Source organism: Camelus ferus, chromosome 19 (assembly GCF_009834535.1).
Source record: "Camelus ferus isolate YT-003-E chromosome 19, BCGSAC_Cfer_1.0, whole genome shotgun sequence".
In the NCBI taxonomy this organism is placed as follows: Eukaryota; Metazoa; Chordata; class Mammalia; order Artiodactyla; family Camelidae; genus Camelus; species Camelus ferus.
Window position 1 is genome coordinate 6030144 of NC_045714.1, and position 26885 is coordinate 6057028.

The window sequence follows — 26885 nt, forward strand, 5'->3', positions numbered from 1 at the left end:
CCGACAAGAAACAATAAGGCCCTAGAAAGAAACATTGAATACGGCTTCTGGAAAAGAGAGCTCTTGCCATTTTAGAGATGCAGAGAGGTGAAGTCATTTGCCCAGAGTCACACAGCATATGGGTAGGGGATCCAGGATTTGAATCTAGGTCTGTAGGACTGAAGAGTTTGTGACTCTTAACAGCTAGGCACTACCAAGGTGGGGCATAAACTCCAGAAGAAGCCAGAGCAGCTGGATCCAAACCCAGCTTTGCCATTTACTACCTGTGTGATTACAGGCAAGTTACTAAACCTCTCTGTTCTTCAGTTCCCAGATCTGTGAAGTGGGGTTTATAAGAGCACCTCCAACTGCTGGATCTGGAGGTTGAATGAACTAACAGAAATAACTGTAAAGTGTGTGGAATAGGGCCTGTCATGGAGTGAAGATTTCCCCTACCCCCACCACACTATTTCCCACACGTGGTGAGAATCAGACTAAATAAAGGCTGGTGGAGGGGAGGAAAGAGAGGCCGATGCCATCAGGGCAAGGGCTGTAATCCCCACCCCACATTTTCCTTCCTGCAGCACAGCTGTTGGGCCTGGTTCTCCTCCACAAGCAGCCATACCAGGAAGTTGTGGCACATCACAAACCCACAGCCCACTTGAGGCTTTGGGGTGTTCTCAGACCTGGAGGGACCGTCAATGGCAGCCCGGCCTGTCCATGTGGTGGCGGTGACAGAGACCCAGGGGAAATTCCACTCATTTGAGTGGCAAAACGTAAGACATCTGACAGATGCTACATGGTGGAGGGTGAGTGTGAACTGGTACAGCCACATTGGAAAACAGTGGATTATTTCATATTCCCTCTGACTTAGCAGTTCTTCTCCTGGGTTCACATCTGAGACACACACTAGCAGGAACGTACTAGGACAAGATTGCTCAAAGCTCTATTCTTTATCACAGCAAAGAAACAGACAGGTACAAGCAACCCAAATGCCAACAGACATAGACAACAAATTCTGGGATATCACAAAATAGTATACAGCAGTGAAAATGGATCAGCAGTAAGCAGTGTGCAGCCATATGGATTCATTTTAGTGATAAAATGCTTTAAGAAAATAGAAGTGCCAGAAGACAACAGAACTTTTTATAAAGTTCAAAAATAAGTAAAAGTAAATAATATATTATTTTGGCATCAATATGTGAGTGATAATACTTTTTTTTTTTAACAAGGGAAATCGGGAGAATTAAACAGTTCTGGTGATGGATGGTGGTGATGGCCGCACACTATTGGGAGTGTACTAAATGCCACTGAATTGTATTCTTGAAAATGGTTACCATGGTAAATGTTATATTCTGGATATCTTACTACTTTTTTTTAAAAAAACCAAGGGAAAGGTCAACACAAAATTTAAGATAGTTGCTACCACAGTGGGAAGGAGCACATGGTTATAAATAATCTTCGAAGTCTCGTTCAGGGCTTGAGCAGTGGGTGTGCAGGTGTGTTTTATTTTACGAATAGCTATAGTGAGACTTTTAGATGAAACAGTAAGGGGGCCACAGGCGTGTCTTTTACCTGGGTTGTGATTAATTCAATCCTGCTGGAGGTCCATTTTTTTTAAAAGACTTGAAAGCTCTCTGGACCTGGATTTGGGGACCAGGGATTTAATGGGGGCCACCGGGCAAATGAGAAAAGACGTTAGGCCGTTCCTGCTGCTGCCAACTGGGTCTAAGCTGATTTGGTCTCTGGTGGGTGGGGGCATCCAATAGTTTGGAGGGACCACTTAAGCCCACCTCCTCTTGGCTCCACCTGCAGGGTCTTCCCCTCCCCTTGCTCATTCTCCCCTGTGATTGAGTTTGGAAGGCAGTGCTGGGCACGCTGCTCAGCGGAGGGCTACCAGCGGCGCTAGGGTGTGGTGTTGGGGATTCAACTCAAGGGACAACACGGTAACAGCCACCACGTTCTAGTAACAGAATCCACATCGCATCATCTGCCTGACTCCCGGATTCATCTGTACTCAGGTAAGAAAGAGGGGGTTGTTTGCAGGGTCCTCCAAGCCCACCCGAGACAGACAAGAAGGGTGACTGCTGGGGCCACATGAAACACCTGGAACCTGGGCTTGGGTGAGTCTGACAGCCACATCTGAGGATGCCTGATTCCACAGATGCTCATTCTTATGCAGATGAGTGGCCATTGGGTTCATTAGCACAGGCTTTTAAAATGTGGTATTCATAAATGAAATGTGTGTGGCTAGAGGTTCCTGGTGACCCTAATTCAGTCTGACTGCCTTGTCACCCCTTGGCAACCTAGCAAACAAATGTTTCCCTAAGTCTTAACTGAGTGCCTGCCGTGGGATACAGAACTGAACAAAACAGACCCCCGTCCCAAAAATAAGAATCCTGCCTTCAGGAAACTCATATTCTAGTAGAGGATATTTCTTAAAAGAAAAATCATGTATAGTATATTAGATGATAAGTGGTAGAGAGTGAGCCACATGGAGGTTTGGAGAATGTCCCAGGCAGAGGGGAAAGCAAGTGCAAAAGTCCTGAGGCAGTACTGTACCCAGCACAGCTGAGAACAGCAAGTGCAGCGAAGGGGAGAGAAGGGAGATGAAATCCAGATTCTGTGGGGCTTTGCGGCCATGGTTAGGACTTTGCCTTTTACAGGGGGTGACGAGGGAGCCAGGACTACAGGGAGGAGGGAGTCCAGAGCAGATAAGGAGAAGAATCCAGTTTCCTTTTAACAGGACCTCGCTGGCTACAGGTGTAGACCAGACCATTGGAGAGGCAGGAGGAAAAGCAGAGACATCAGTGAGGAGAGATGACAGCCACTTGGACCAGGGTGGGGCAGTGGAGGTGATGTGAAGCAGTCAGCTTCCAGATACAGGTTGAGGGTGGAGCCAATAGAAGGTCTTTTTTACTGAAAAGTGGAAGCAGCTGGGCTCTACTCATGGTTTTTTTTGTGGGGGGGAGGTAACTAGGTTTATTTATTTTCAGAGGAGGTACTGGGGATTGAACCCAGGACCTTGTGCGTGCTAAGCATGCGCTCTACCACTTGAGCTATACCCTTCCCCCTTTACTCATCTGTTTTGCAGTCAAGAAAGTTTGAGACCTGGTGAGAAAGTAGAGATGTGGTTATCGAAATGGATCCCTTCTCACAACCTCCAGGGACTTCTGTTGTGCAGGCATTGAAAGAAATGGCCAGGGGCATCCCGTGCTAACATGGAAAGACACCCGGGTATATGATCAAGTGAAAAAAGGAAGATGAGGAATAGAATATAAGAATGACCTCATTCTTGAAAATTAAAATGATGTATACGACTGAATGAACAGTCTAGAAGAATAGGTTACCTGCAGTAGGACCCACTGAAATTTAAACTCAGGGCTGCCCTTCCTACCATGCAAAAGAAAAGAGAAAAAAATATTAAAAACCTGTTTAATTCATTTTAAAATTGCTGTGGGTAGGGTTCGCTTCCTGCCACCCCAGCCTCACTTCTCCTAGGCAGCCAGTGTCCCCACCTGGGCCTCCTCCTTGGCCGGGACTATAAGAAGGCGAAACTGGGGAATGAGAAATATTTTCCTCTCGTGCTTGCCGGCCTGGGAGACTGGAAAGGGCCCACCTGGCTCCTAGGCTTTCTAAAAATAGAAAGTTGTCTGAACTTTCCTATAGGTTTGGCTTAGCTGGTCCTCCTCCATGTTCCAAGACGCCGTTTCGATTAGAGAAACATGCAATTGTACATGAAAATCAAGGATGGCAGGAGTGGGACCCAAAATGGGATGAAATTAACAGGCAGCTGCCCCTGATGGGACACCAGAAACACCCCACAAATGTGTGTTGGGGGGAGTCTGGAATACGGGAGAGGGGGAGCCGTGAATGCAGGGGCTGCGAATGCAGGGCCCAGGGCCTTTGGACTGCCTGAGCTGGGGCCTGGGATGTAACTGGTGCAGATAACATCTGCCCCACCCAGTCTGCATCCATTCCGGTGCGCAGGGCAGGAGAGAGGGGTTTGGCTGTTGGTTTGTTTTAGGCGAGAGGAGGAAGTTGAGGGATTGTATCTAAGACCCAGTGCCTGGAGTGTGAATCCCTTTGGGTGAGAGCTGAGAATGGACCATGGCAGGATTCCTGAGACCCTGGGCACAAGCATACATGCCGTGGAGCCAGTGGTGTGCTGGTAAAGGTTTAACAACCAGCTTCTCCAGGGAAAAGTGTGTGTGCATGCGTGCATGTACAATATGCACTTACACACTCATCATGCACACATACACATATATACTCAGGTTTACTATAAAGTGTATTGACATAAAAGATGTGTGGTACACAACTTACAAATAAACATAAAATGTACAATATTCTTTTTTTGTAAATTTCATATACTCAGTTGATTCACATAGAACATTTCTGTTGATTTTTTTGCCCCCAACTCTTGTATCTGTAGCCAACTATGGTTATAGTGAATGAGTGACTGTAGCTCTTTCCAGAATGTTGACTGATATCTGTCTCTAAGGACTAAGACAAAAGTGATCCAACAAAGAACAGGTTGGAACTTCCCTGGTTTGTCAATGAAGTGAGCAACTTCCTTGATATTTTGGTGCTATTCCCATTGCAACAAGCAGAGAGATACACTTTCATGTTTCATCTGCATCAAATTTTTCTCCCTTTCTTTGTCCACATCACTTTGTCTGTTGATCTAGACAATCAACAAAACAATAAATCAAGCCCTGAGCCTACTGCTGGCCAATTCCCACAGTGTAATTACTCCCACCGTGGCCAACTTCAGGCTACCAACTTGAAGTCACTAAAAAAGAGATTCACAATAGCACACTGTTCCGGGGTGTTTCCACCAGACAGATACAACAGACGTGAATAACCCCAGGAGCACAGATAATAGTAACATGTACTTTAAAAAAATGGAAAGTCGAGTTTTGAGTACTTAATGGCCTTTGTCTTTAATATAATTTATTCAATTATAAATTTATGAAGTTTAATTTTTAATAATGGCTCTGTTTAACGAGTTCACCAAATTCCTGAAAATCTGGCACTCGGCTTCTGCAAGCCAGTACAAACTGGCTCTAGCACACCACCGTGCCAGGACCCCCTGGCAGAGAGTGTCATGGGCTGGGGAGGAAGCCACTCCCTCCATCTCTGCCCAGAACCCAGAGCAGCTCGGACACTATGGGCAGGGAGTTAGGCCCCACCAGATGGGTATCGGCAATAGAGAAGCTTCTCTAAGTGGCCTTGGGGGCAGAGGCAAGGGGAAGCAGGAGAGGACGAGTCAGACAAGAGACCAGTTTGCGAGCACGTGTGAGACATCCCTTTGGAGCTCCCCAGAAAGAACTGGGGGACCCTGAGGGTGCCGAGGTTCCGATACGAATAGGTGAGGGTTCTGTAACCAGCACACATCTGGGTTAAATCACTCTGTGCAAAAATTAAGCTGCAGACCCAGCCCGGGTTTGAGCAATTCATGAAGCTTTTCAGAAGCTTGCGGGGCCATAGGACTGTCCTCGATGCCAGCAGCCACGTCTTCCAGCCCGTCTTAATTCCAGCCTCCTGCAGCGCCTTCCCTGATGCACAGGGGGATTCATGGGGATTCTTTAAGCTTGTGTCTCACCCGTGTTTGGAGCTTAAGTGCTTTCCAACCAGAGTCATGGCATTTTAGAGTTGCAAAGAGATTTTAGAGATTTCCTAAAATAACCCCTTCGTTTTATGGATGAGAGAAGGGGAGTGTCTTGCTCAAGGTTACAAAGAAAGAAAAAAAAAATCAAGGGGAGAACTGGACAGGGTGACCAACCATCCTGGCTTGCCCGGCACAAAGCGGGTCTCCTGAGACAAGTTGGTCTCCCTGGAGCTAAAACCACAACTCAGCTCTCAACTCAAGCCCAAGGCAGAGGACCTGGGCCAGTCCCAGAAAGAACAGGAGGCCTGAGTCAGTTCAAAACTACAACAGGATGGAATTTTCCAAGGGAAGAGAAAAGAAGAGGCCACATCTGGGTGCTAAGACTTCAAGCTCTGCCCAGATGCCTGGCACCCAAGGGACTTCCCACCTGCCACAAGCCTGCCATGGCTTTCCCAGCCCTGGATGTGACATGTGTCCTCCTTGTCGGGGCCAGGGAGACACTAGCTGACGAGCTGCATCTTATCTCTTGGCAGCTGTCACCACAGCTGCAGGGATGCATATGCAAATAACCTACGATTTTAATATGTGATTCCCCCAGGGGAGGCATGTGGAAAGCACTGTATGTTTCACAATTGTTTCGTCCAGAGGAGCAGTGGGGGCCCAGAATGATTCGAAACAGATTTTTGAAAAGGCAAAATAAAGTTGGAACAAAACCTAGCAGAGGCATGTGCCACTCTCCCCACCCCCAGCTCTCTCCACCCCTGCCTAATATTAACCCTCTTCTCTTGCGCCCCAGGAGCCTCCTATGACAGGGCAGCAAATACAGCAAGTGGCCACAGGCCCTCTCCATTCAAGCCGGGAGCCCCTGCCCATCCCGCACAGTGCACCCCGGCCCTGGGCTGCTGACATCCCATCCAGACAGTCGGAGGGCTCGGCCTGTTGCTGCATCTGTCCGACCTCTCTGCCTCCCTCCTACAGGTAATGCTTGCCGGACACCCCCTTCTCCTTCACCTCTGCTTCCTTGGCTAATCAATCTGAGAACACAGTATACGAAAGTCCCAACTAGTCCTGGAGGTGGAGAGTTTAGCGAAAGTAAAATCAGAAAACCGAGATCCCATTCTCCTCTCTGCCGCCGACCAGCTGTGTGACCTTGGGCAAGTCACTTCATTTCTCTGAGCTTCCATTTGCTCAGTGTACAACGAGGATAGCAATAATAACCCCTACCCCTCGGGGGCTGGTGGGGATTCTCTGAGCTAAAGCCTCATCAATGCCTGGCACAGTGCCTGGAGAAAGCAGACCCACAAAACATAGCAGTCATCGTAAAAGCCCCTTAAAGTCCACCTCGTTCAGCTACCCCACTTTAGGGATGGACAAAAGGAGGCTCAGGGAGGGGAAAGAACTCACCCAGGGCCACACAGCAAGATACTGCGATCTCATCTCTGCCTCAGTGCAGCCTCCCTGCTCTGGCTCTGGGAGCTACAGGTTGGATGTGAGAACGGACGTGCTGCCCTCCTCACAGCTCGCCTCCCTCTAGAGTCAGGGCCACACACCGGCCGCGCACGAGCAGCCGCTTGGCACTCACCATCCAGCGGGTCTGGACATTCAGGACCGTGTCACGCCGTCCTCCTGCAGGCAGCCCGGCTCTCCCTATTGCTGAAGCAAGCGTCGGCTCCCATCCGTTGTGGGACTCAGGACACGCTGGTCCCCGGGTCTTCCTCGTGGGGACCGCGCCACCGGGCTCTGATAAAGCAGGCGGCTCTTATCAGGCCTGTGTCAGGGTGCAGGCGGCCGCAGAGCCAGGGCTCCAGGAAGCCCGCCTGGGGCCCCCGGGCCGGCCACGTTCCCCCCGGATGCTGCGTGCTGCTCTGGCCGCGGCCGATTGCCCGTCAGTGTCACTCTGAGCTCTGCCAGGGAGAATTCCATGCTGGCCCCCAGCAGGCGGGGCCCCCACCCCTTCACGTCCCTACCCCCCACTCCCATCTTGGCAAGGGGACCAGGGGAAGGCAGCTAATTTCAAGTCCGCACGGCGTTTGTGGTCGTGTCCTGAACTCTCCACGATTAATCACGGAGCATCTGATTTCTGCTTTGCCTCAGAGGGGGGTGTGGGGACGCCTGGAAGTTTCTGTTTACTCCGTCCCGCGCAGGGTTTGTGCTAATCACAAACAGACAGGACGCAGACTCCCCCTCCCTCCCCAGCCCTCTCCTCACTCTTCTTACCTTGCCACTTTCGGGTCCCCCTCCTCACTCTTTCTCCTCGTCCTCCCTTCTTCCCTCTTTCCCATCTGCCCCCCTCCTCCTCCCCGATCCTACACACATCCCTTCCTCTTGTCCTGGTTCCCCCCAAGCCCCATTGTCCCCTCTGTACCTCCCACTTCTAGGATGCAAATTAGCTTGGCCTTTTCCCTTTACATCATCACAGTTAGTGGTCAGCCTCTTTCACGGCCCCTTTTCTCTTTTTACAACCTAATTATTTCAGGGTTTGCCCCACCCCCCCACCCCTGTTACATGTGTGTATGTAAAACTCCTATGCACTTGAAGGTGTCTCCCAGTCAAGGGTAGGGGTCCAGACACGATGCACTGCTCTTTTTGACACCTTGTCATGTCCCAGCTTTTGGATTCTGCACAGGGATGGACCAAGGAACAAAGCCCCCATTGACTGCCACCATGGAGAACACTGCTCCCGCCCCCGGCCACCCCACAGCGCTGCCTCCAAGCCTGTAACACCTAGAGATGAATTTCTCTCTGCCGTCCCTTGGCTCCCTGCCACCCTGCAGCCACTGCAGATGAGAAACCAGGAATAAACAGCCCCAAAGAAGAGAAACTGACCCCCTCCCCACAGCCACACACACACATACTCTGAAGGATAATTTCGCAAGACCTTTGAAGACCAGAAATGAGCATAGGCTGCCCCACAGAACATCACTCACGCATGTCCCTAAGGAGGCGTGCACGTAGAGGTTTGCCTGGGAAAAAAAAAAGGGGCTTATCATAAGAAACAGTGGAAATAAATATCCACCAAATAATGGATGGTTAAATAGAATGGAAAAGAACCATACTATCCCAGGTAGGGACTTAAAGGGTAGGCTGCGTCTGTATGTAAAAATGGAGATGGGTTTCCAAGACATATTACTGAGTGAAAAAGAAAGGTCAGAATGATGCATTCAGTATAATCCTGATTGTGTGACCCTCCCCTCTTACACACATATAAAATGAAATGCTATGGAAACACATATAAAGCCAGGAAAATAGTCTGTAAGAATATAAACCAAACTGAGTCATTACCTCTGGGAAAGGAGGGAGGCAGAAAAGGTTTAAGGATGCTGCTCTTACCTGTAGGAGCTTCATTTTGAAAAGTGAAAATGGACTTATCCATCACCCATGCCCAACCAGCTTCCTTCACTAGGGGCACCCCATACCCGGAGGAAATTTCATCCACCCGTTTGCCTCCTTGGACAAACTCAAAGAATTCTGCAATCTATTGGCTGAGAACTGAATGGCAGTCCTGAGGAGTGAATCCAGAAATTCTGCAAACACTCCAGTTTGATCATCTCCAGTTAGTGTCGGGACCCAGAGCCAACAGGGACTTATCACTGAGTGAAGTTCCTTGAGAGCCAGCGAGCTGTCCGAGTTGCTCCGTCATGGGCTTAGGTCTCCTGGAAGTGAAGCCAGCAGATCTAAATTTGAAAGCTAAGTATGAGAAAGTGATGACTTGGTTTCGGGAAACAGTGTCACCTTCTCCAACCTATAAAACATGAAAACAGTTTTGAAACATTTTAAAGGAATGAACGTGAACACGTTCAGACATTCTGCTGAGGAAAGGGCTGGGGAGAGAGCCCAGCTTCAGGGCAGCCGTTTCTCTCTTGCTCACTGGCCGCGCCCACGGCCACCCACATCTCACAGACACGACAGGCAAGTGGGCCTGGTGCTTCCTACGTGCTGAGATGGAATTCTCCAGAATGCACTCTGTTCACTTGTCAGACACCTACCGGCTTTGGGAATTTGGGGGTTGGGGGTGGGGGGGAGGGGGTTACTGTAGAGAAGACGAAGGACATTCTCCACGGCCCCGAGCCAGTGGGGGCACCAGCCCCTCTACCTTGTCCTCCAGGGCTGAAGGGAGTCCCCCGTTTGGAGCCCAGCAGTCTCAAACTTGGGGTTCCCAGCCACGTGAGGGTGTGGCTGAGTGAGGCCATGCAATTCCTAAAGTGGGGCTCCCCTAGGGGCGGTGCCCAAGATGACTTTGGATGACACACAGACTGGGCACTGAGCAGCCTGGAACTCCTAGTGGGATAGTTACTTTGCTCCTGTGGCAGTCCTCTTCCCAGCCCATTTGGCCTGGGAGAGAGTCTCAGCTTCGTGCTAATCCGTCTTTAACACGTCTACCCTCTACTAATCTCCCTCTTGGACAAAGAGAAACAGGCCTCAGGCTTAGGTCGGCCGGCAGCCAACAGCATCCAGCTAGAATCCTGTTTGGCAAGTGACCACGGTTTTCCATTGACTTCCACTTTCCTATTTTTAAATTTTTTAAGTTTAAAAGGGAGTCCATCAGATAAGGGAAAAACTAACAAAAGCCAAATAAAACAGAGTTTAGTTAATAATGGTATATCAATACCGGTTCATTCATTGTAACAAACGTACCATAGCGAGGTAAGATGTCAAGGAGGGGGACAATTAGAAATCGGGTGCAGGGTAGAGAAGAGTTCTCTGTTCCCTCTTGGCAACTTTGCTGTACATCTCAGACCATTCTGAGATTGAAAGTTTAGTGGTGATCATTTAGTAATGTATAGAAATAGCGAACCACTATGTCATGTACCAGGAACTAACAGAGTGTTGTAGGTCAATTATGTATTTCAACAAACAAACAAACAAACTCATAGAAAAAGAGATCAGATTTGTGGTTACCAGAGGTATTGGAGGGAGGAACTGAATAAAGATGGCCGAAAGGTACAAATGTCAGGTTATAAGGTGAATAAGTAATAGGGATGTAAAAGTTGTACAATATCTGTGAAGGTTAAGAGTGAATCTGAAAGGTCCCCATCACAAGGAAAAAACCTTTTTTTTCTTTTTCTTTTATTTCGCATCTATGTGAGGTGATGGATGCTCACTGAACTTATGGTGCTGATTATTCCATGATGGATGTAAGTCAAGTCAGTATATTGTCACCTTAAACTTATTCAATGCTATATATCCATTATATCTCTGTAAAACTGGAAGAAAAATAAATAAAATTCAAAGTTTACTTACATATGTTTAACGGACCCAGAAAAAAAAAATCCATGGGTTTTTTTGGTTTGTTTTTTGTTTTAATTAAAGTATAGTTGATTTACAATATGAGTTTCAGGTGTGTAACATGGTGATTCAATTTTATAGATTATACTCTATTGAACGTTGTTATAAAATACTGGCTACATTCCCTGTGCTCTACAACATATCTTGGTTGCTTTCCTTTTTTTTTTCACATAGCAGTTTGTATTTCTTAATCTCATACCCTTATTTTGCCCCTCCCCGCTTCCCTCTCCCTACTGGTAACCACTAGTTTGTTTTCTGTATCTGTGAGTCTGTTGTGCTATATGCATCCATCTGTTTTAATTTTTAGATTCCACATGTAAGTGATAACATGGAGTATTTATCTTTCTCGGACTTATTTCACTAAGCATAATATTCTCTAGGTCCATCCACATTGTTGCAAATGGCAGAATTTCATTCTTTTGTTATAATATTCCATTGTATATATACACCACATCTTTATCCATTCATCTGTTGATGGACACTTAGGTTGCTTCCATATCTTGGCTATTGTAAATGGTGCTGCTATGAACGTGGGGGATGCATGTATCTTTTTAAACTAGTGCTTTCATTTTCTTTGAATACATACCCAGGACTGGGATTGCTAGATCATACGGTAGTTCTATTTTTAGTTTTTTGAGAACCCCCCATCCTGTTTCCATAGTATCTGCATCAATTTACATTCCCACTAACAGGGTACAAGGATTCCATTTTCTCCACATCCTCGCCAACATTTGTTATTTGCTGTTGCATGTTGTTTTTTTAAATGTATGTATGGAGAGAAATAGAGACAGCAAATGTGGCAAAGTGTTGACAGTTGGTGAATCTGGGCGAGGGGCATACAGGGATTTTGGGGGCTATTCTCTCAATTTTGCTGCAGGTTTGAAATTTGTTGAAACAAAAAGTTAGGGGAGAAAGTATATCAATGTAAAGAAAAATATTTAGTACCTAAGAGCCCAGGTGGTATATGAATGTGGCCAGAGTTGTCAAGGTGGTGCTGAGTTGCTGGCATTTGGGGGAAACAAGGTTAAGAGGTATCCTGGCAGGGAAATCTGCAATGACTCCAGAGGACCCTCTCAAGTCCTTTAGTGACCACACTCACTCCCCGTTGCCCCAGAACCTTCTCTGCAGCCCCCACAGGCATACACCTTCCAGTAGTACAGCATTCCTACTGCTTTCAAACAGTTTCCACATCTCTACCCCTTACAGCATCCTCATGACGTCAGCAGGGCAGGTGTCATCATCTCACGTGCCAGACTGGGGATTTCAGGGATAGAGATGAAAGAGGAAATGTTCTAGTGGGAGGCAGGCATGTAAACAGAAACCTATGATGCTAATTTTAGCCCAGGTAGTAAGTGCCAGGTAGGCGGGACAGTGAGGGAGGGGGACACCCCCAACCTGGAGAATGAAGGGATTGCCTCAGGGAAGTGTGTCACCAGGGAAGGAGGAGTAAACAGAAAGGTTACATGATACTTCTAGAGAACCTCTGTTCTCTGGCCCCGGGAGGCGGCCAAACCGGTAGCCTTCAGAGCCCTGCAGAACCTTGGACTCTACCCCTCTCCTGCTTGGCCCCCTTGTCCTTCCAATGTACTGAGCTCTCTCCTGTGGTTCCTCCAGCAGAACTCTCTCCCCTCGACCATCTCCCACTGCCCTCTCAGCTTTCACCTGGTTAATACCTTAATCCTTAACCAGCTGGAACCACTAAGGAGCCACATTCTTTCAAAGCTTTCTCCAAGCCCCCACTCTGGGTGTGGAGCCCCTCACCTGGACATCCTCACTGCCTCATCACGGCAGATTTGTGTAAGCAGATTTGTGTAAGCACACAGCATCCAGCCATGGCTCCTCTCCTTCCCAGCTGTATGACTCTGGACAAGTCACTTGACCTCTCTGTTTCCTCATCTGTAAAATGAGAATAACTGTAGTGCCTCCTTGGGCTGCCGTGTAGATTAGATGAAATAATACCTCGCTACTCAAAGTACAGTCTACAGACCAGCAGATGGGGCATCACCTGGGAGCTTATTAGTATAGAGTCCCAAGCCTCACCCAGACCTCCTGAACCAGATTCTGCCTATTCACAGGATCCCAAAGTGATTCACATGCACGTTAAATTTGAGAAGCCCTGAAATACTATATATGTAAATTATATATGGCTGGCACACCGCCAGCTCCTGTTAAGCAGATGTGGTTGTCATCATCGTCGTCATCATTGTCCCACGAGGTCGTCTGTTTTCTCATCCTTCTCCACCTGAAAGGAAAGACCACAACTGTAGTGAGCACCACTGCCTACTTAGTGCCCAGAGCAGAGCAGGCGCTTAATAAATGATCACTGAATTAAGTCATTGTCTAATTTTCATAGAAAAGCCGGACTGGAACCCAGTGGCCTCACTCCTGGCTTTCCTCTCTTGAGTTCATCACTTTCGCAAACCCCCGAGCCTCCTGCAGATATGAGGGACAAAGTCTGGGATGGCCAAGGGGTCTCCCGTTTGGGAAGGCACGGGAGTGAGCTTGACAGGAGGCAACACCCCACTTGGTGAACTCTGTCACTCTCCTGCAGGTAGTGGCGTCAAACTCTCCTTCATTATCAGCCCGTCAGCACTGAAGGAAACATCGAGTTTCTGGATTCTTCCTGGAGATAAATATCCTTATCTATCACTGCCAGGCTTCTCCTCCACTCCCGTCTTGACTCCAGAGTCCCACTCCTGACACCCCTGCTCTGCAGTGACCAACGGACTGATTCATCAGATAGAGACTGGCTCTGTTGCTGGAGGAGCATTTGAAATGAAATGACAGGTTCTCCCCCTTACCTCAGGGCCAGAAACCTTGGTTCAGCAGAGGAATGAATCTGCCCTGAAATCTGGAAGCCTTATCAGTTGGGGAGGTTAGCAAAGGCCAAGTCCTGACCTGAAGGAAAATCCCAGGCACCCTCCACACTCCCTTAGGGACCCTCCAGAGTCAAATATTTTCAGAACCAGCTCCAGTTAAGTAAACAGTGTTCTGCACGTGAGTGCCCACAGGGTTTCTCGGAGGACCTGACATTCTCCACTTGGTGACTGTCATTTCCTTACAAACACAACATTGAAAGCGATCTTTGCATTCCCAGAATGACTTCCCCAGCTGAGGAATTCTGCATTTCTCCTTGAGTTCAGGGTTGTTGCTTTATTTTGTGTTTTTATAACAACATCCACTAAACGCATCTTGTACAATTTGATAAGAACCCTCTCCCTGATAAGAAAGACCCCAATGCGTGTCTTTCTTTGCCACAGATTTCAAGTAAACACTTCAAAAATGCTGCAGCCTAAATTGAACCCTGATGTTCGGAGCACTAATGGGGGCGCCTTCTTCAAAGCAATTCTTTATAACCCAACAGTTTACATGTTGCTGGAAACAATGGACTTAAGCACCCAAGTTATTTGGATTGGCTGGTTTCGTGCTGGTTGGAATCTGCTTTGGGGGGAGAAACAAGCCCTGCATGTGTTTATATTTATAATTTATACTGAAAGCACAAATACCTCACTGTAATAGGGCTACAGTGAGACACACTTGTGACCGAGAATAAGCACACGTGGAGGCCCTGTTGTTCTATGGATATACTAAGAGATTACAAACTGCTGTTTCAGTGAAGCCACCTTCTCCTTTCCCACCCCCACCCCCGAGAGAAACACCTATGGCAGAAACCCTAGACCATCTGCCTGACCGGCATGCAAATGCCCTGACTCGGCTCTTTCCCAGCTGTCCTGAGACGGTGAATGTTCTGTGGCCCACTCTAAGTGATGTGACTACCTCACTCCATCCTCACAACTACCTAGGCATCATGTCCTAGGTATCGTGATCCCCGGGTTAAAAGGAGGAAACTGAGGCACAGGAAGGTGAAGTCACTTTCCCAAGGTCCCACAGCAAGTGGTTGGCAGAGCTAGGATTCTAAATCAAGGACTCTTGCTTAAGAATCGGCGTTTTCAACCCTAAGGTCCTTTTGTAATAAAATCTGCAGAACTAGCCAGAATGCTCCGTTAACTCAACTTTTTATTACAGTCAAGTTGGAATAGAAATAAGACAAATGGCAGGAAAATAAAATGAGATCATGACTTGACCAAAGCAAAACTGAGACCTGGCTCCCCAAATGAAACCAAACAAAATTTGGCAAAGAACAAATTCAACCTAATCTCCTCCACCGTCTCCACCTCCATCTCCAGGCCAGACAAGGAGATGCCGCGTTTGGAGGGGACACTACATCCATAAGAAAGACCCAGAGCTGCACTTTGGATTCCAGAACAAGGAACTAAAAAAGAGAATGCTCTCCTCTAGAGAGATTGCTGCGGTGGATTATTAGAATAAGCGTCCCAGTGCATGTGCCTCCTGGATGCACTGCCCTCTTCAAGGAGCTGATGCTGCATGATTCTGCGTGATTCTCCACCCACATGATCTGCTTTGATCAGCAGATTGAGGCGGAAGTGATGGTCCTCCGGCTTTAGAACCAGGTCTTCACCTGGCTCTGTCTTTGCTTTCACTTTTTTGGAACCTCAAAACAATACACTGTCAAGACGCCTGGGCTAGCCTCCTGGAAGATGGAAATCCATGTGGATGGGAACTAGGGCTTCTGAGCTGACAGCCAGACCACTGCTGTGTGTGTGAGTCTGGCCACTTGGACCCTCCAGCCCCCCGTCAAGTTGTCAGATGACTGTGGTCACACGAATGAGCCCAAGGGATGTTAGCAGAACTACCCAGATCGCCAAGCCCACAGAATCATAAGACAATCAGCTTGCCATTACAGGAAGCCACTGAGGTTTGGGGAGGTTTGTTACACAGCAGTTAGAGCTCACATAGTTGTGAGCATAGTTAAAGCGAAGGTTCTCTATTGAAACCGCAGCTATAAAGAGAATTCCAGTGTGACCCAGTATGACCACAGTTTCTGGAGGATTTACTGAAACACCTCTTACTGTGTCCTTAGCTCATTCATTAGGACATTGGGAGCCCAGTCGCGCTTTGGCTTTTATTTGCTCCTTAAATATTTGACCACTGCTTTCCACATAAAAGAAAGAACTATCTTTAGCACTGGGGACACAGATAAATTTGGCACAATAAGGTCTTCTAAGAACTCCCAGAACAACAAAGGAGGTAGACAAGAACGCTATTGTGTTCATTCAGCAAATATTTGAGTACCAGGCACTGTGTCAAGGACTGGGAATACAATGTTAGGAAAGTCACAAACCCAGACCTCGAGGGGTCAGAGTCTAGTGGGGAACGTGGATGTCAATAAAAAGAAAACACATAAATGTATGATTGCAAAAGGTGTTAATTGCTGTGAAGAAGCAGCCCGGAGTGCTCTGGAAGAGAGTCAGTGCAGCGAGAGGAGCCCAGGAAGGCTTACTGGAGGAAGTGCCTTTCACCTGGAAACTTGAAAGAGCAGGCGAAGTGCTGGCCAAGGAGGAGGGAAAGAATGTTCTAGGTGGAGGGAAGAGCATTTGGTGGTGGTTCTCACCAGGTTTAGGTTGACCTAGAACCCAACTCTATGTTACATATCAACACAGAGTGGTTTTTGCATGGTTTTAATAGATACTGAATTTTTCTGGAGTGCAATGACCATGTAAATTGTGAGAAGACTGAACTGTACTTTGCTTGGGAATTTCTTATTGGTCGCTCTTCTGGAGTAACAGCCCTGGCAGCAACTCCGCTCAGTGAGCGTGAGTGGCCAACATCCCACACCTCAATCTACCTCCATTTGTCGCTGTCACCTTCACAGAATTTCCACCTGTTCAGTTCAAGCACCTGGCTACATCATTAGGACTTCCAGCATTACAGTACATATGATTTTATTATAAATTACTTTTCACATATTCTCCTTCATTTTATAGTTTGAGAATTGAATATGCATGTCTTCAATATATGAGTAGGTAGGTTATATTATTTGTGAATTTCATGTCAGAGCAGACAAAGAGGCACTGAATCTGATATGGTTAGAATCACGCACCCCTCCTTTTGCTGTGGGACAGGGAATCAGAACTCACCGGAGGTCTGGGGCGAGAGTGCGGAGACCCAGGAGCAGTGTGGTACAAGATGAGGCTAGAGGAGGATGTGGGGAAATCAGAACCCTCAGACACAGCTGGAAGGGACGTGAGATGATACAGTCTGGTGGTTCCTCAAAGGTGAAATATGGAATATTATCTGAACCAGCAATTCCACTCCTAGGCATGTACCCAAGAGAAATGAAAATATATGTTCACAGAAAGTAGATTGGTGGTTGCCAGAGGCTGGGGCTGGGAAGGTAATGGAAAGTGACTGCTGATGCGTCTGGGGTTTCCTTGGAGGGCGATGAAAATATTCTGGAATTAAACAGTGGTGATAATTCTACAACTCTGTTAATATAGTTTTTAAAAACCACTGAACTATACACTTTAAAGGGGTGGATTTTTATGGCATTTGAATTATGTCTCAAAACAAAACAAAAAAATGAAGCTGAGGAGATAAGAGTCACCCCATTCAAGGCACTGTGGCCCCAGGTTAGAAGTTTTATCTTCAAACTCAGACCAACGGGAGCCACTGAAGGTCTGAGGCATGCCAATGACCCCATAGGCTTGCCTTTGAGAAAGATCTCTGTGGAGAGTGGACTGGAGATGGGCAACGATGGGCGGCTTTGAAGGTGATTGAAGAACAGCCAGGTATCTGGAGCCACACCCGGTTTCAGGCTTGAGCAAGCCGAGAGGGGTGCCACCTGTGGGGATGCTGGAAGACCCCATCGATAGCCGCTTTCAAGAAGAGCCATCACAGAGGTACAATCATGCCTGAGGGGACAAGACCTGGGAGAAATTGCTTCTGACTCATGACATCTAGAAAGACGTTTTGGAAAAGGCAGCATTTGAGCAGGACTTAGCAGTTGGTTTAGGGCAGGCAAAGATTCTAAGGGCCAGCGAGGAAGAAGAGATCACATGAGCAAATGTATAGAGGCCAGGAGTGCCCAGGTTTAACAGGCTTCTGTTTGGCCCAGTCAGAAGGGAAACAAAAATTATGGTAATGCATTAGGCAGTGTTCTCCAGAGAAACAGAACAATAGGCTATATAGAGATATATGTGTATACAAAAGATTTATTATAGGAATTGGCTTATGCACTTATGGAGACCAGGAAGCCCCACCACCTGTCCCCTTTAAGCTGGAGAACGAGGAAAGCTGGTGGTGTAATTCGGTCTGAGTCTGAAGGCCTGAGGAGCAGGGACACTGATGGTGTAAGTCTCGATCCAAGTTTGAAGGCCGGAGAACCAGGAGTCCCAGTGACCAAGGACAAGAGAAGACGGGTGTTCCAGCTCCAACAAAGAGGACAAGTTGGCTCTCCCTCTGCCTTAGGGTTCTAGTCAGGCCTCAACAGATTGGAGAATCCCCATTAGCACTGGCGAGGGTGATCTTTTATCTTTCCTCAGACTACTGATTCATAGGCTGATCTCTTCCAGAAACACCCTCAAAGTCACACCCAGAAATAATGCTTTATCGGCTATCTGGGCATTCCGCAGTGCTAATGGGTACATCGGGCTGATCCATCAAGCTTACCTTCACGAGTCTACTTCTTGTCAACTTGACACCGGTATGCATCTCCCTAAACTGTACTCCATCTCCTAATAGGGACAATAACTGGGTCATAATTCTGCCTAACATGATACAGCTATCCTGCATCCAACCAAAACCACATTCATTCTGGCCAGCAGAGTGTGTCCTCCAGTTTCTCACAACTTCCCTGTGAGACATTAGCCCCTCTTCACAGGAGACAGGTTCAAAGAAATCTAAGGAACTTATCCTTAAAGTCCCACAGCTACTGAAAGGCCTGGGTGGTTTTTAATCTCAGGTCTATTCGGAAAAAAAAAAAGTGATGTACAAGGTGGGATGAGGCCAACTTGTAGCATGTGGACTTTATTTTATAGTCAATAAAGTCATTCCTTCTCTTCCTGCGCCATAAAACTCATTCTTCCCTGCACGCCTGTTTTGTATTACACATTCCAATCCCTCGAATCTTTCGATAACAAGTTTCCTTAAGGGAGAAATTGTGCTCATTGTTTGGAAAATGTAATCCACTATAGCACACTCCTGACACCTATACATAGGGAGGTAGGGTGTGTATATTTCAGTGCCAGAGAAACCGTGACCTGTGAACGCTCTATCAATGGGGTGATGACAGCTGCCTAATATTAAATAGGAGACGTGTGTTCTTTCTGCCACTTAAACTCCCTGGCCTTGCTCTGAGCAATAAGTAACAAAAACAAATAGCTATTTGCTGAATTTTTGTTTCATTCTGTTTGGATTCCAATTGTTCAGCTATAATCATTTCTTTTATGTAATGCATTTTTTAAAATCTACTTGAATCTTTGCCTTATGGTTTTTTTTTAACAGCCTTGGAAAAAGTCTTGAAATATTTTTAAACGGAAAGAAGTGGGGCAGGAGGGAGGTGACAGGGCTATGAGATACAGTGATCAGAACTTAAGAACCAGTGCAAACAAACCTCGTTGGAGAGAGATGGGACTTCTGAAAGGGGGCAAAATGAATGAGGACAAATGCCCAGCTTAGCTACTAGCTTGCTTTCCACCTGCGTGTTTATGCAATCTGGGACAACCAGAGGGAGACTGACTGAGGGGCAGAAGTGACCCTAGGACTTCTGGGATCCTTCTGGCTTGGTAAGGGCAGACACAGAGAAACCAGATTGGAGGCTACTGTAACAGTCCAAGCAAGAGATGATGGTGACTTGGTTCAGGGTGGAAGGTATGCAGGTGGTGAGAAGCAGCTGGATCCTGGGTATATTTTGGAGATCAAGATACTAGAACTGGATATGAGGTGTGAGAGAAGCAGAGGCATCAAGGAAAACGCCAGTTATAGTCATCTAGAAGACCCAAGGTCAAGGATGGAGTTGCCATCTGCTGAGATGGATGGGAAGGCGAGTGGAGAGCCCAAGAGTTCTGTTTGGACCATGTTAGTTTGAGATGCCAAGTAGATATAAATAATGGAGGAGCCAAGTAGGCAACTAAATATATATACAAGGAGTTCACGGGACAGTGTGGGGACAGTGTGGGGCAGGAGATAACCACATGAGGGCCATCAGCCCGTAGCGGGTAGTTAGAGCCATGGCACTGGATGAGATCACCTGGAGGAGTCATAGAAGAGAGAGGTCCAAGGACAGAGTAGAAATGGGTGTCAGTCAAAACTTCCACCCCCACAAATGAGGAATCTAAACCTTACTTAACTTAGTCACCCATCTCTGGACCTCCTTCAGCCTGCTGAGAGTGGAGGATAGTGGGAAAAGAACTGGATTTAGACTGACGCCACCGGGCCCCTCCCCCTCACTGCGGGACTTCGGGCTCAGCTTTTCACCTCTTCCACCGCCTCTGAAAAGCGGGGGAATACTACTTCCTGCACAGGGGATTGGAAGGATCAAAGGAGACCAAGATGAGAGTGTCACAAAGGAGAAAGAGCAGAAAATCTCGGTCATCGTTCAATTCTTCCTAAAGGGACCACGTTTGGAAATTCACATTTCATCTTGGGTGCAACCATGTCATGGACATTCATTCATCCAACAGACATTTCCAGATGCTCTCCTGTGTGCCAGGAACTGGTCTCCTGGCTGTAAAAGACACGTACCTGACTTCATGAAGCTTATTTTCTAGTAAAAGGACCAGGGTCCTAATAGCCACCTGTTACTGAATCTTACCTCTCTTGAAATTCTTGCATTTTGTGTTTTTTAAAGTTTATTTCTTTTTAAAACTTCTTGTGCTTGTTACTAAGAGGTGAGGCGAGATCATCTCGGGTTTTTATTTGTAAGCACTGCTCCACCGCTAAGAAGGTACAGATGTGTGGAGAATCATTACTGTATTTTTCTTTTTAATGTTGATTTTTCAGTTACATGAGCTCATCATTTATTTGTCAGATTACAATGGCAGTGTTCCGCTATGGTATCAATGAAGCAATGTAGTCTAAGAATTAAAGCAATTTAGTACCATATGACTGCACAACCCTCAAAAAGTGTCACTGAAACCAAGCAAGGGGCCAAGCCACGCTCAACTCTTATTTTTTCTGGATTCACTGGGCAAGCAGAACTCCTACACTGCCAGACATTTTAAGGGGAATTTTAAAAATAATTATCCATCTTTTTAAAGTAGAAATTAGACAGGCACCACTACCATTTCTGACATTTCAAGGGATGCTTCAAACCCCAGCATCACCATTTCCTGGCTATGTGACCTTAAGGGAGTCATTCTGCTGGCTCTTAATTTCCTCGTCCATAAACAAGGAATAATAATATAATGATATCTTGAGAATTAAGTGACACCATGCCTACAAAGGCGGAGGGTTGGGGCCAGGCCTCGCAAAGCCCTGAGTGTTAGGCTAACGGAGGGGGAGGGGAGTCCCCAGCCAGCCTGGGCTCCAGAGGGGGATCAGATGGCTCTGGCTGCAGCGCTCAGACTGGGGCTTCCCAGACCCGTCTGGATGTGGTGTCTGGTTCTGGCAGGAGGTCACCACGGTCTGCCCCGGGGGTGCTGCTGCCTGGCAACGGGGAAGGACCAGCGTGTTAGGTATTTGAGGCAGGCAGCTACGTGGATGTAGGCAGCGACGGAGACAGAGCGTCCAAAATAAAGTTATGGTCCTGGATGGCCCGAGAGATAGTGATGCCATTAACAGAGATGGATTACACGGAAGACAGAGAAGCGAAGACAGACGCTGAGATTTAGGAGAGTTCAGAGAGGGACTAGACTGAAGGGAGCGTCCGTGGAATTTGGGGATGTGGCCACTTATTGTCCTTAAATAACCTCCTCAGAGCAACTTGCCAGTGATAAGTAAAAATGACTCTGACCTTAATTAAATCTAAACTCTGGGAATAAATTAGCACCACTGGAGCCTTTAACTAATGCTCCTGTCTGTGTTCAGAAGAATCCCACTTCCAGCTCAGACAGTGCCCTCTGTTGGATGCCTGGACCACAAATCCTGATCCTTTTAAACTTTACAGCAGAAAAAATCAATTTCCTGGAGTCTCCCCCCCAAGCCTTTTCCATACATTATTCTCTCTCTTATTTTTTTTTTCTCATGATTACTCTGTGAGAGGGTTACTCCTTCCAAGACAGGGAAACTGAGGCACAGAGCAGCCACGCCCCAAATCACAAAGTCAGAGCAGAGCTAAGCTTGGAGGCCAAGTTCTGGACCTCACTCACGATACTCAGCTGTCCCTGTACATGACAAGGGTGATTTGGTCAAATGGGAATCTGATGTTCCTCCTACAAGTCACAGTCTCTGTCTTAAGGGACTTAAGACACACGAGGTTCAAATTTCACATGAATATAATTATTCAAGGCTTTCATTCCTGATTCTGTTCAGGGCCCCATACCAGTCAGGGTAAATGGCCATCAGGCTCTTAGAGGTTGATAAGAACCCTGGAACCTCACTGGAAACAGAGTCAGGACGCTGTGTTCTTTGTTCTGTCTTGAAGTCACACATGACCTCCATCAAGCTCTTCCCCTTTTCAGTCTCTCAGTCAGCAAAAGGAGGGGTGAGTTCAACAGCACGTTTTTCAACTTTAAAATCTGTTGACGACGGGCGCTATCTTGGCAGAACCTACGATTTTAATTTTAAATGTGCACACCCACTGATAGATTCGTTGGAATCTATCCTTGAGAAATACACACATCAGTGCACACAGGACATACGCACAGGATGTTCACTGCAACACTCTGAGAAATGATGACCTAAATGCCCACCATGGCAAGACTGCCTAGATAAAGCATGGCGTACCTACAGCTTGGAAGGCAGCACTGCCAGGAAAAAAAGCATGAGGAAGGTATGTAAGTAGTAAGTGGAAGTATCACCATGACATGCTGTTGAGTGAAACAAGCAAGATTATATATGGATGGTCTAAACCCAGTGCTACATTTGTGTGTATGTAATGAAAGACCTAGAAGGAAGGGTAGAAAGGAGACTTTTTCTTCTACAAAATGCATGACTTTTATGATAGGAATTATTTTAAAGCATTCTGATTTGCAGAATGGTATATAAGTCTACGTGGAGCTCATCGTCGCAGTTTGAGGTCTTGGACTGAAAACGAGAGATGTGCACAATATTCCTCAAATTCCAGCGCATCTAGTCCTTCATGCTTTAGCGACGCCCAGCAATCTGGTGGAGTGGACTATTCGACAGGTGGGGAAATTGAGGCTGGAGACCCTGACGTTCAAGGATCTATTATACATATGATTGAACCCTTTGGGTCCAAAATGATTTATGTTCTGATCTTTTGGGCTTTCATACCCATGAAGGCATTTGTCACACTGTATTGTGACTGTGCCCTCAAGTACAATTCTACTGAAAATGTGGCCTATTGAATCTACTGAAAATGTGATCTGCTGAATTCTGCTGAGAATGTGGACCCCCCTACACTCAAAATTGGAGCTTCTATTCTGTACGTCTTCGGTGTTTTTCAATTTCATTTTTTCTGGTAGCTCATTTTTACCATATTTTACAAAAGTGTCCATCTATGCCAACTGCAAAATTTTTTAAAAACATGTCATTCAGCGCTCCTGTTTGAGAAGCACTGGGTTCCTGGCAAGAAGACAGTTGTCTAAACTGGCAGGCTCTCCAAGTTTGGTGCCTGAATGAGCACATCACCGAATAACGGACTGTAGGGATGACCGGGGGAAGCCACAGGAAGCAAAATGCCAGGATGGCGATGTCTCATATAGGGCCGTGCAAAGGGTGAGATGACAGCTCAGGACTTCAGATTCACGGCCAGACTCGAGATGAGCATCCCTAAGCATGGACTCCTCCTGATTTTTAAAGGTGGAGCTGGGAGACCTTCTCCCCCCACATCATGGAACTGACCAACCAGCGAGGACCATGTACAAATAAAAAGTTAACAGTCACTGTTCATGACTATAAAAGTCGGACAAGGTTAGTAGACTAAGATAAACATCTCCTTACCATCCTGAACAAGTAACAGGAAACACAGGCCACATGCACAGAACCCTATTTTAAGGATCTAAATGGAGGCCTTGGGGTCCATTCACCTGGGGGCGATGAAACTGGGGAGCAGGCCGGGTTGATTCCTGGGGCACAAGGTCAAGTCCTGCCTTAAACTCTTCAGCTGTGTGGGGAACATCTAGAGCTTGAAATTTTTGCCTCTGAACATAAGCAAAAACTCCCCAGTCTGGAAGGCTGCCAGGCACACCTTGCTCCTTTTAAAAACTCCCCACTGGCACTTTCCTGAAACAAATTTTTTTTTAATACTTAAAGAGACCTGGAACTAGAAAAATGACGAGAACTCCAACTCCTCCCTCTCCCCTCCCTTCTTCTTCTTCTTCTTTTTTTTGGTAAGTTTCCCTGTAAAGTTGTGTAGATAGAAAGCAGAGTCAGAGGAGACCTAGAGGGGAGTTTTTAAAAAAAAAAAAAAAAAAAGAAAGAGGAAAAAAGAATAGACCTAATCCCCTCATCTCTGTGTAAATCTTTCAGGCAAACCATTTATCCTCCCCTCTTCACCTCAGTCTCCACATCTGCAAATGGAAGAATACTAACAGAACCTGAGTTAACGTGAGGATTGAATATCAGAATGTGTGTGGCAGCCTGAGCCCAGGCCTGACACGGCGTGAGCCTTCAAACACCGGCTGGGGGCTCTCTCTCATCACAGACCAAAGTGTGAACCCAAAAGGGTCCTGAGCAGTAACAGGTACCATTTATCCAACACCCTACCATGTGCCGGAAATGGTGTTAAGTGACATCTTCATAATCTGGTGGAATTCTTAACACACACACCCCCACCCACCGAGGTAGCTGCTGCGGATCCCCTTTATGGAGGCGAGGCTCAGGGGGCGAGTTCCCCCGTCTCAGCTCAGCCACTCGGGGACTTCAAACACCAGGCCTTGAACCAGGCTCCCCAGCTGTGCTCCTGGCCGCCCCATTCTCACGCTCTTGGCTTCCTTGTTCTTGTTTTCCTCTGTGTTTCCCAAGAGCCTAAGACTGTGGGCATCAACTTTGGCTGGCTTTGTTGTTGTTCTTTCATCATTGGTATAATTTTACATAAACGTGGCATTCCTTTAAATTAACAACAACAAAAAAAAAAGTTCAGTTCTTAAATGTCTCCTGAGGGAGAACAAGATTTCTATAAATGACTTAGTTCTCTTCTCCTTAATGTTGAACTTCATCAGGCTAAGTCACTGGGTCTCCGTTCACAAGTTGGGTTATTTGCTGGTTTGTTTTCATTTTGGAAACTTCTCTCCATAGTGAACCACTCTCCCTCCCCCTGAAAAAAATCCCATGAGGAATTCTGATCAGATGCTGGCGCTTTGGGCAGGTCCCCTGGAGGCTATCGGGTTTCTGGAAGGCTGGTAGAAGGCAACAAGTCTTGCAACCTGACCTTTAACTGACTTTTCACCTGTAGGACTGTCTCGGGGTCAGGGGAGAAGGACACAGGCAGGCTCTCTGCTTCCGAATAAAATGACGTATTACGTGAAGGAAGAAAAGATTTTTAAACCCGTCATTGAAATTCCCTTGACCCTATAAAAGGCAACCTAGCAGGTTCTGGAATCCAACAATTTGAGTACCAGCACTGCCAATTATCTGTGTGACCCCTGGCAAGTTACTTAACTTTTCTGTTCTTCAGTTTCCTTTATCTGTAAAGCAAAGGTGATAACAGTAACTAATTATATATATTTGTGAAGATGAAATAGGGTTTGCCAGGGACTGAGGGGTTTTCAGGGACCCTCATGGTTAAAACTGGGAAAGTCCTGGGCAAACCAGGATGAGCTGATCACCGGAAATGAGATGAGAGTAGACTTGTACACACTGACACACCTGAATATTTTAATACTCAGCCGTCTCAGCTGTTGTTATTCATGGCCGCCTCCGGCAGCTGTCTTATTCTGAGCCATTTGTGGCCATGATCCTCTTTCCCCCAATATCCACCTGCAGGGGCCTCCAATGTGCTTTCTGCAGACATTAGAGACATTATATGTGCTCTCTACAGACATTATATATATTATATATCCCCAAAGTCCCCAACAAATGTCTCTGCATTCCCAGGAGCAGCATCGAGAGAATTTATTATGTGCCGAGTAAGCAGCTTTTCAACAAATCCTGTCCTCTTTGCCCTCTCTCCATCTTCCTCAACTTTCAGGCAACACCTAACTTAAAGGTGGAAAGGAGGCAGAGGCAGGAGCGATGGGCCTGCACGCCCAGGACCACCAGGGACCACCGCCCACGGCCAGAAGCCAGCAGAGGGGCCCGGAACAGACTCTCCCTCAGAGCCTCCGCAAGGAGCCGACCCTGCTGACGCTTTGATTTTGGACTTCTAGCCTCCGGACCTGGGAGAGAATACATTTCTCTTGCTTTAAGCCACCCAGTTTGTGGTTCTCTGTTATCATAGCCCTAGAAAGCTACTACAGTGCCCTTACACAAACCAAGTCCAGACCTTCAAGACTTGCATCCTGACAGATGCAAAGGCCTCTTCACTGGTCCTCCTGCCTGCAAGCTCTCTTTCCTCAACCCCATCTTAAAACACCAGTCCCTGTCTCCCGGATCAGAAACCTGCAGTGACACCTGAGTGCCTGCATCAGCATTTCCCAAACTTACCTGAGAGGAAGAATCCCCGTGGTTAAAGTTGTAGGTTCTCTGGGCCCCATTCCAGACCTCCAGAGACAGGATCACAGAAGGGGGCCTTGGAATCTGCATTCTACATAATCACCCAAGATCATTTTTATCCTCAGGCATGTTTGGGATGCTCTGGATTACCAGATAAAATCCAGAAGAGACCAAAGATCTACGTTCAAAAATAAAATGGGGCCAACCTCCCTGTTCAGATGTCACCTCCCAAGGTTTCCCAGGGTCTTGGATTTCATTCCAGTGCTCTGCCTGCCTCGCTCTCCTTCACCTTGACCATCCTCTACTCAAGGATGATCGTGAGGCAAGCACACACACTGTTCTGGCCACTCTCCTCCTCGGCATCACCGCCCCCTCCCCAACCTAGATCTAGAGTCAGATGCCACAGAACTGAAAACTACTTCTAACAGTT

At 47.0% G+C, this 26885-nt stretch overlaps 1 protein-coding gene and 1 long non-coding RNA gene across 4 annotated transcripts in view; one reads left to right on the top strand and one right to left on the bottom strand.

Moving 5' to 3' along the window:
- Nucleotides 1-7887, bottom strand: part of RIPOR3 (RIPOR family member 3) — a 68142-nt gene extending 60255 nt beyond the window's left edge. The window contains exons 1-2 of one of the 3 annotated variants that reach the window (XM_032461369.1): nucleotides 7811-7887; nucleotides 7176-7333 (exon numbers count right to left, since the gene is read on the bottom strand). In XM_032461369.1, the coding sequence (XP_032317260.1) occupies nucleotides 7176-7178 (3 nt within the window). In that variant the 5' untranslated portion in view covers nucleotides 7179-7333; nucleotides 7811-7887. Of the gene's footprint in view, nucleotides 1-7175; nucleotides 7745-7810 lie in introns of those variants that run through there. The other 2 variants (XM_032461368.1, XM_032461370.1) reach the window with 2 other exon arrangements.
- LOC116657839 lies at nucleotides 6411-26212 on the top strand. The gene is made up of 2 exons (XR_004312980.1): nucleotides 6411-6571; nucleotides 25992-26212. It is a non-coding gene; the product is annotated as an uncharacterized LOC116657839 (long non-coding RNA).
- The last annotated feature ends 673 nt before the right edge of the window (nucleotides 26213-26885 follow it).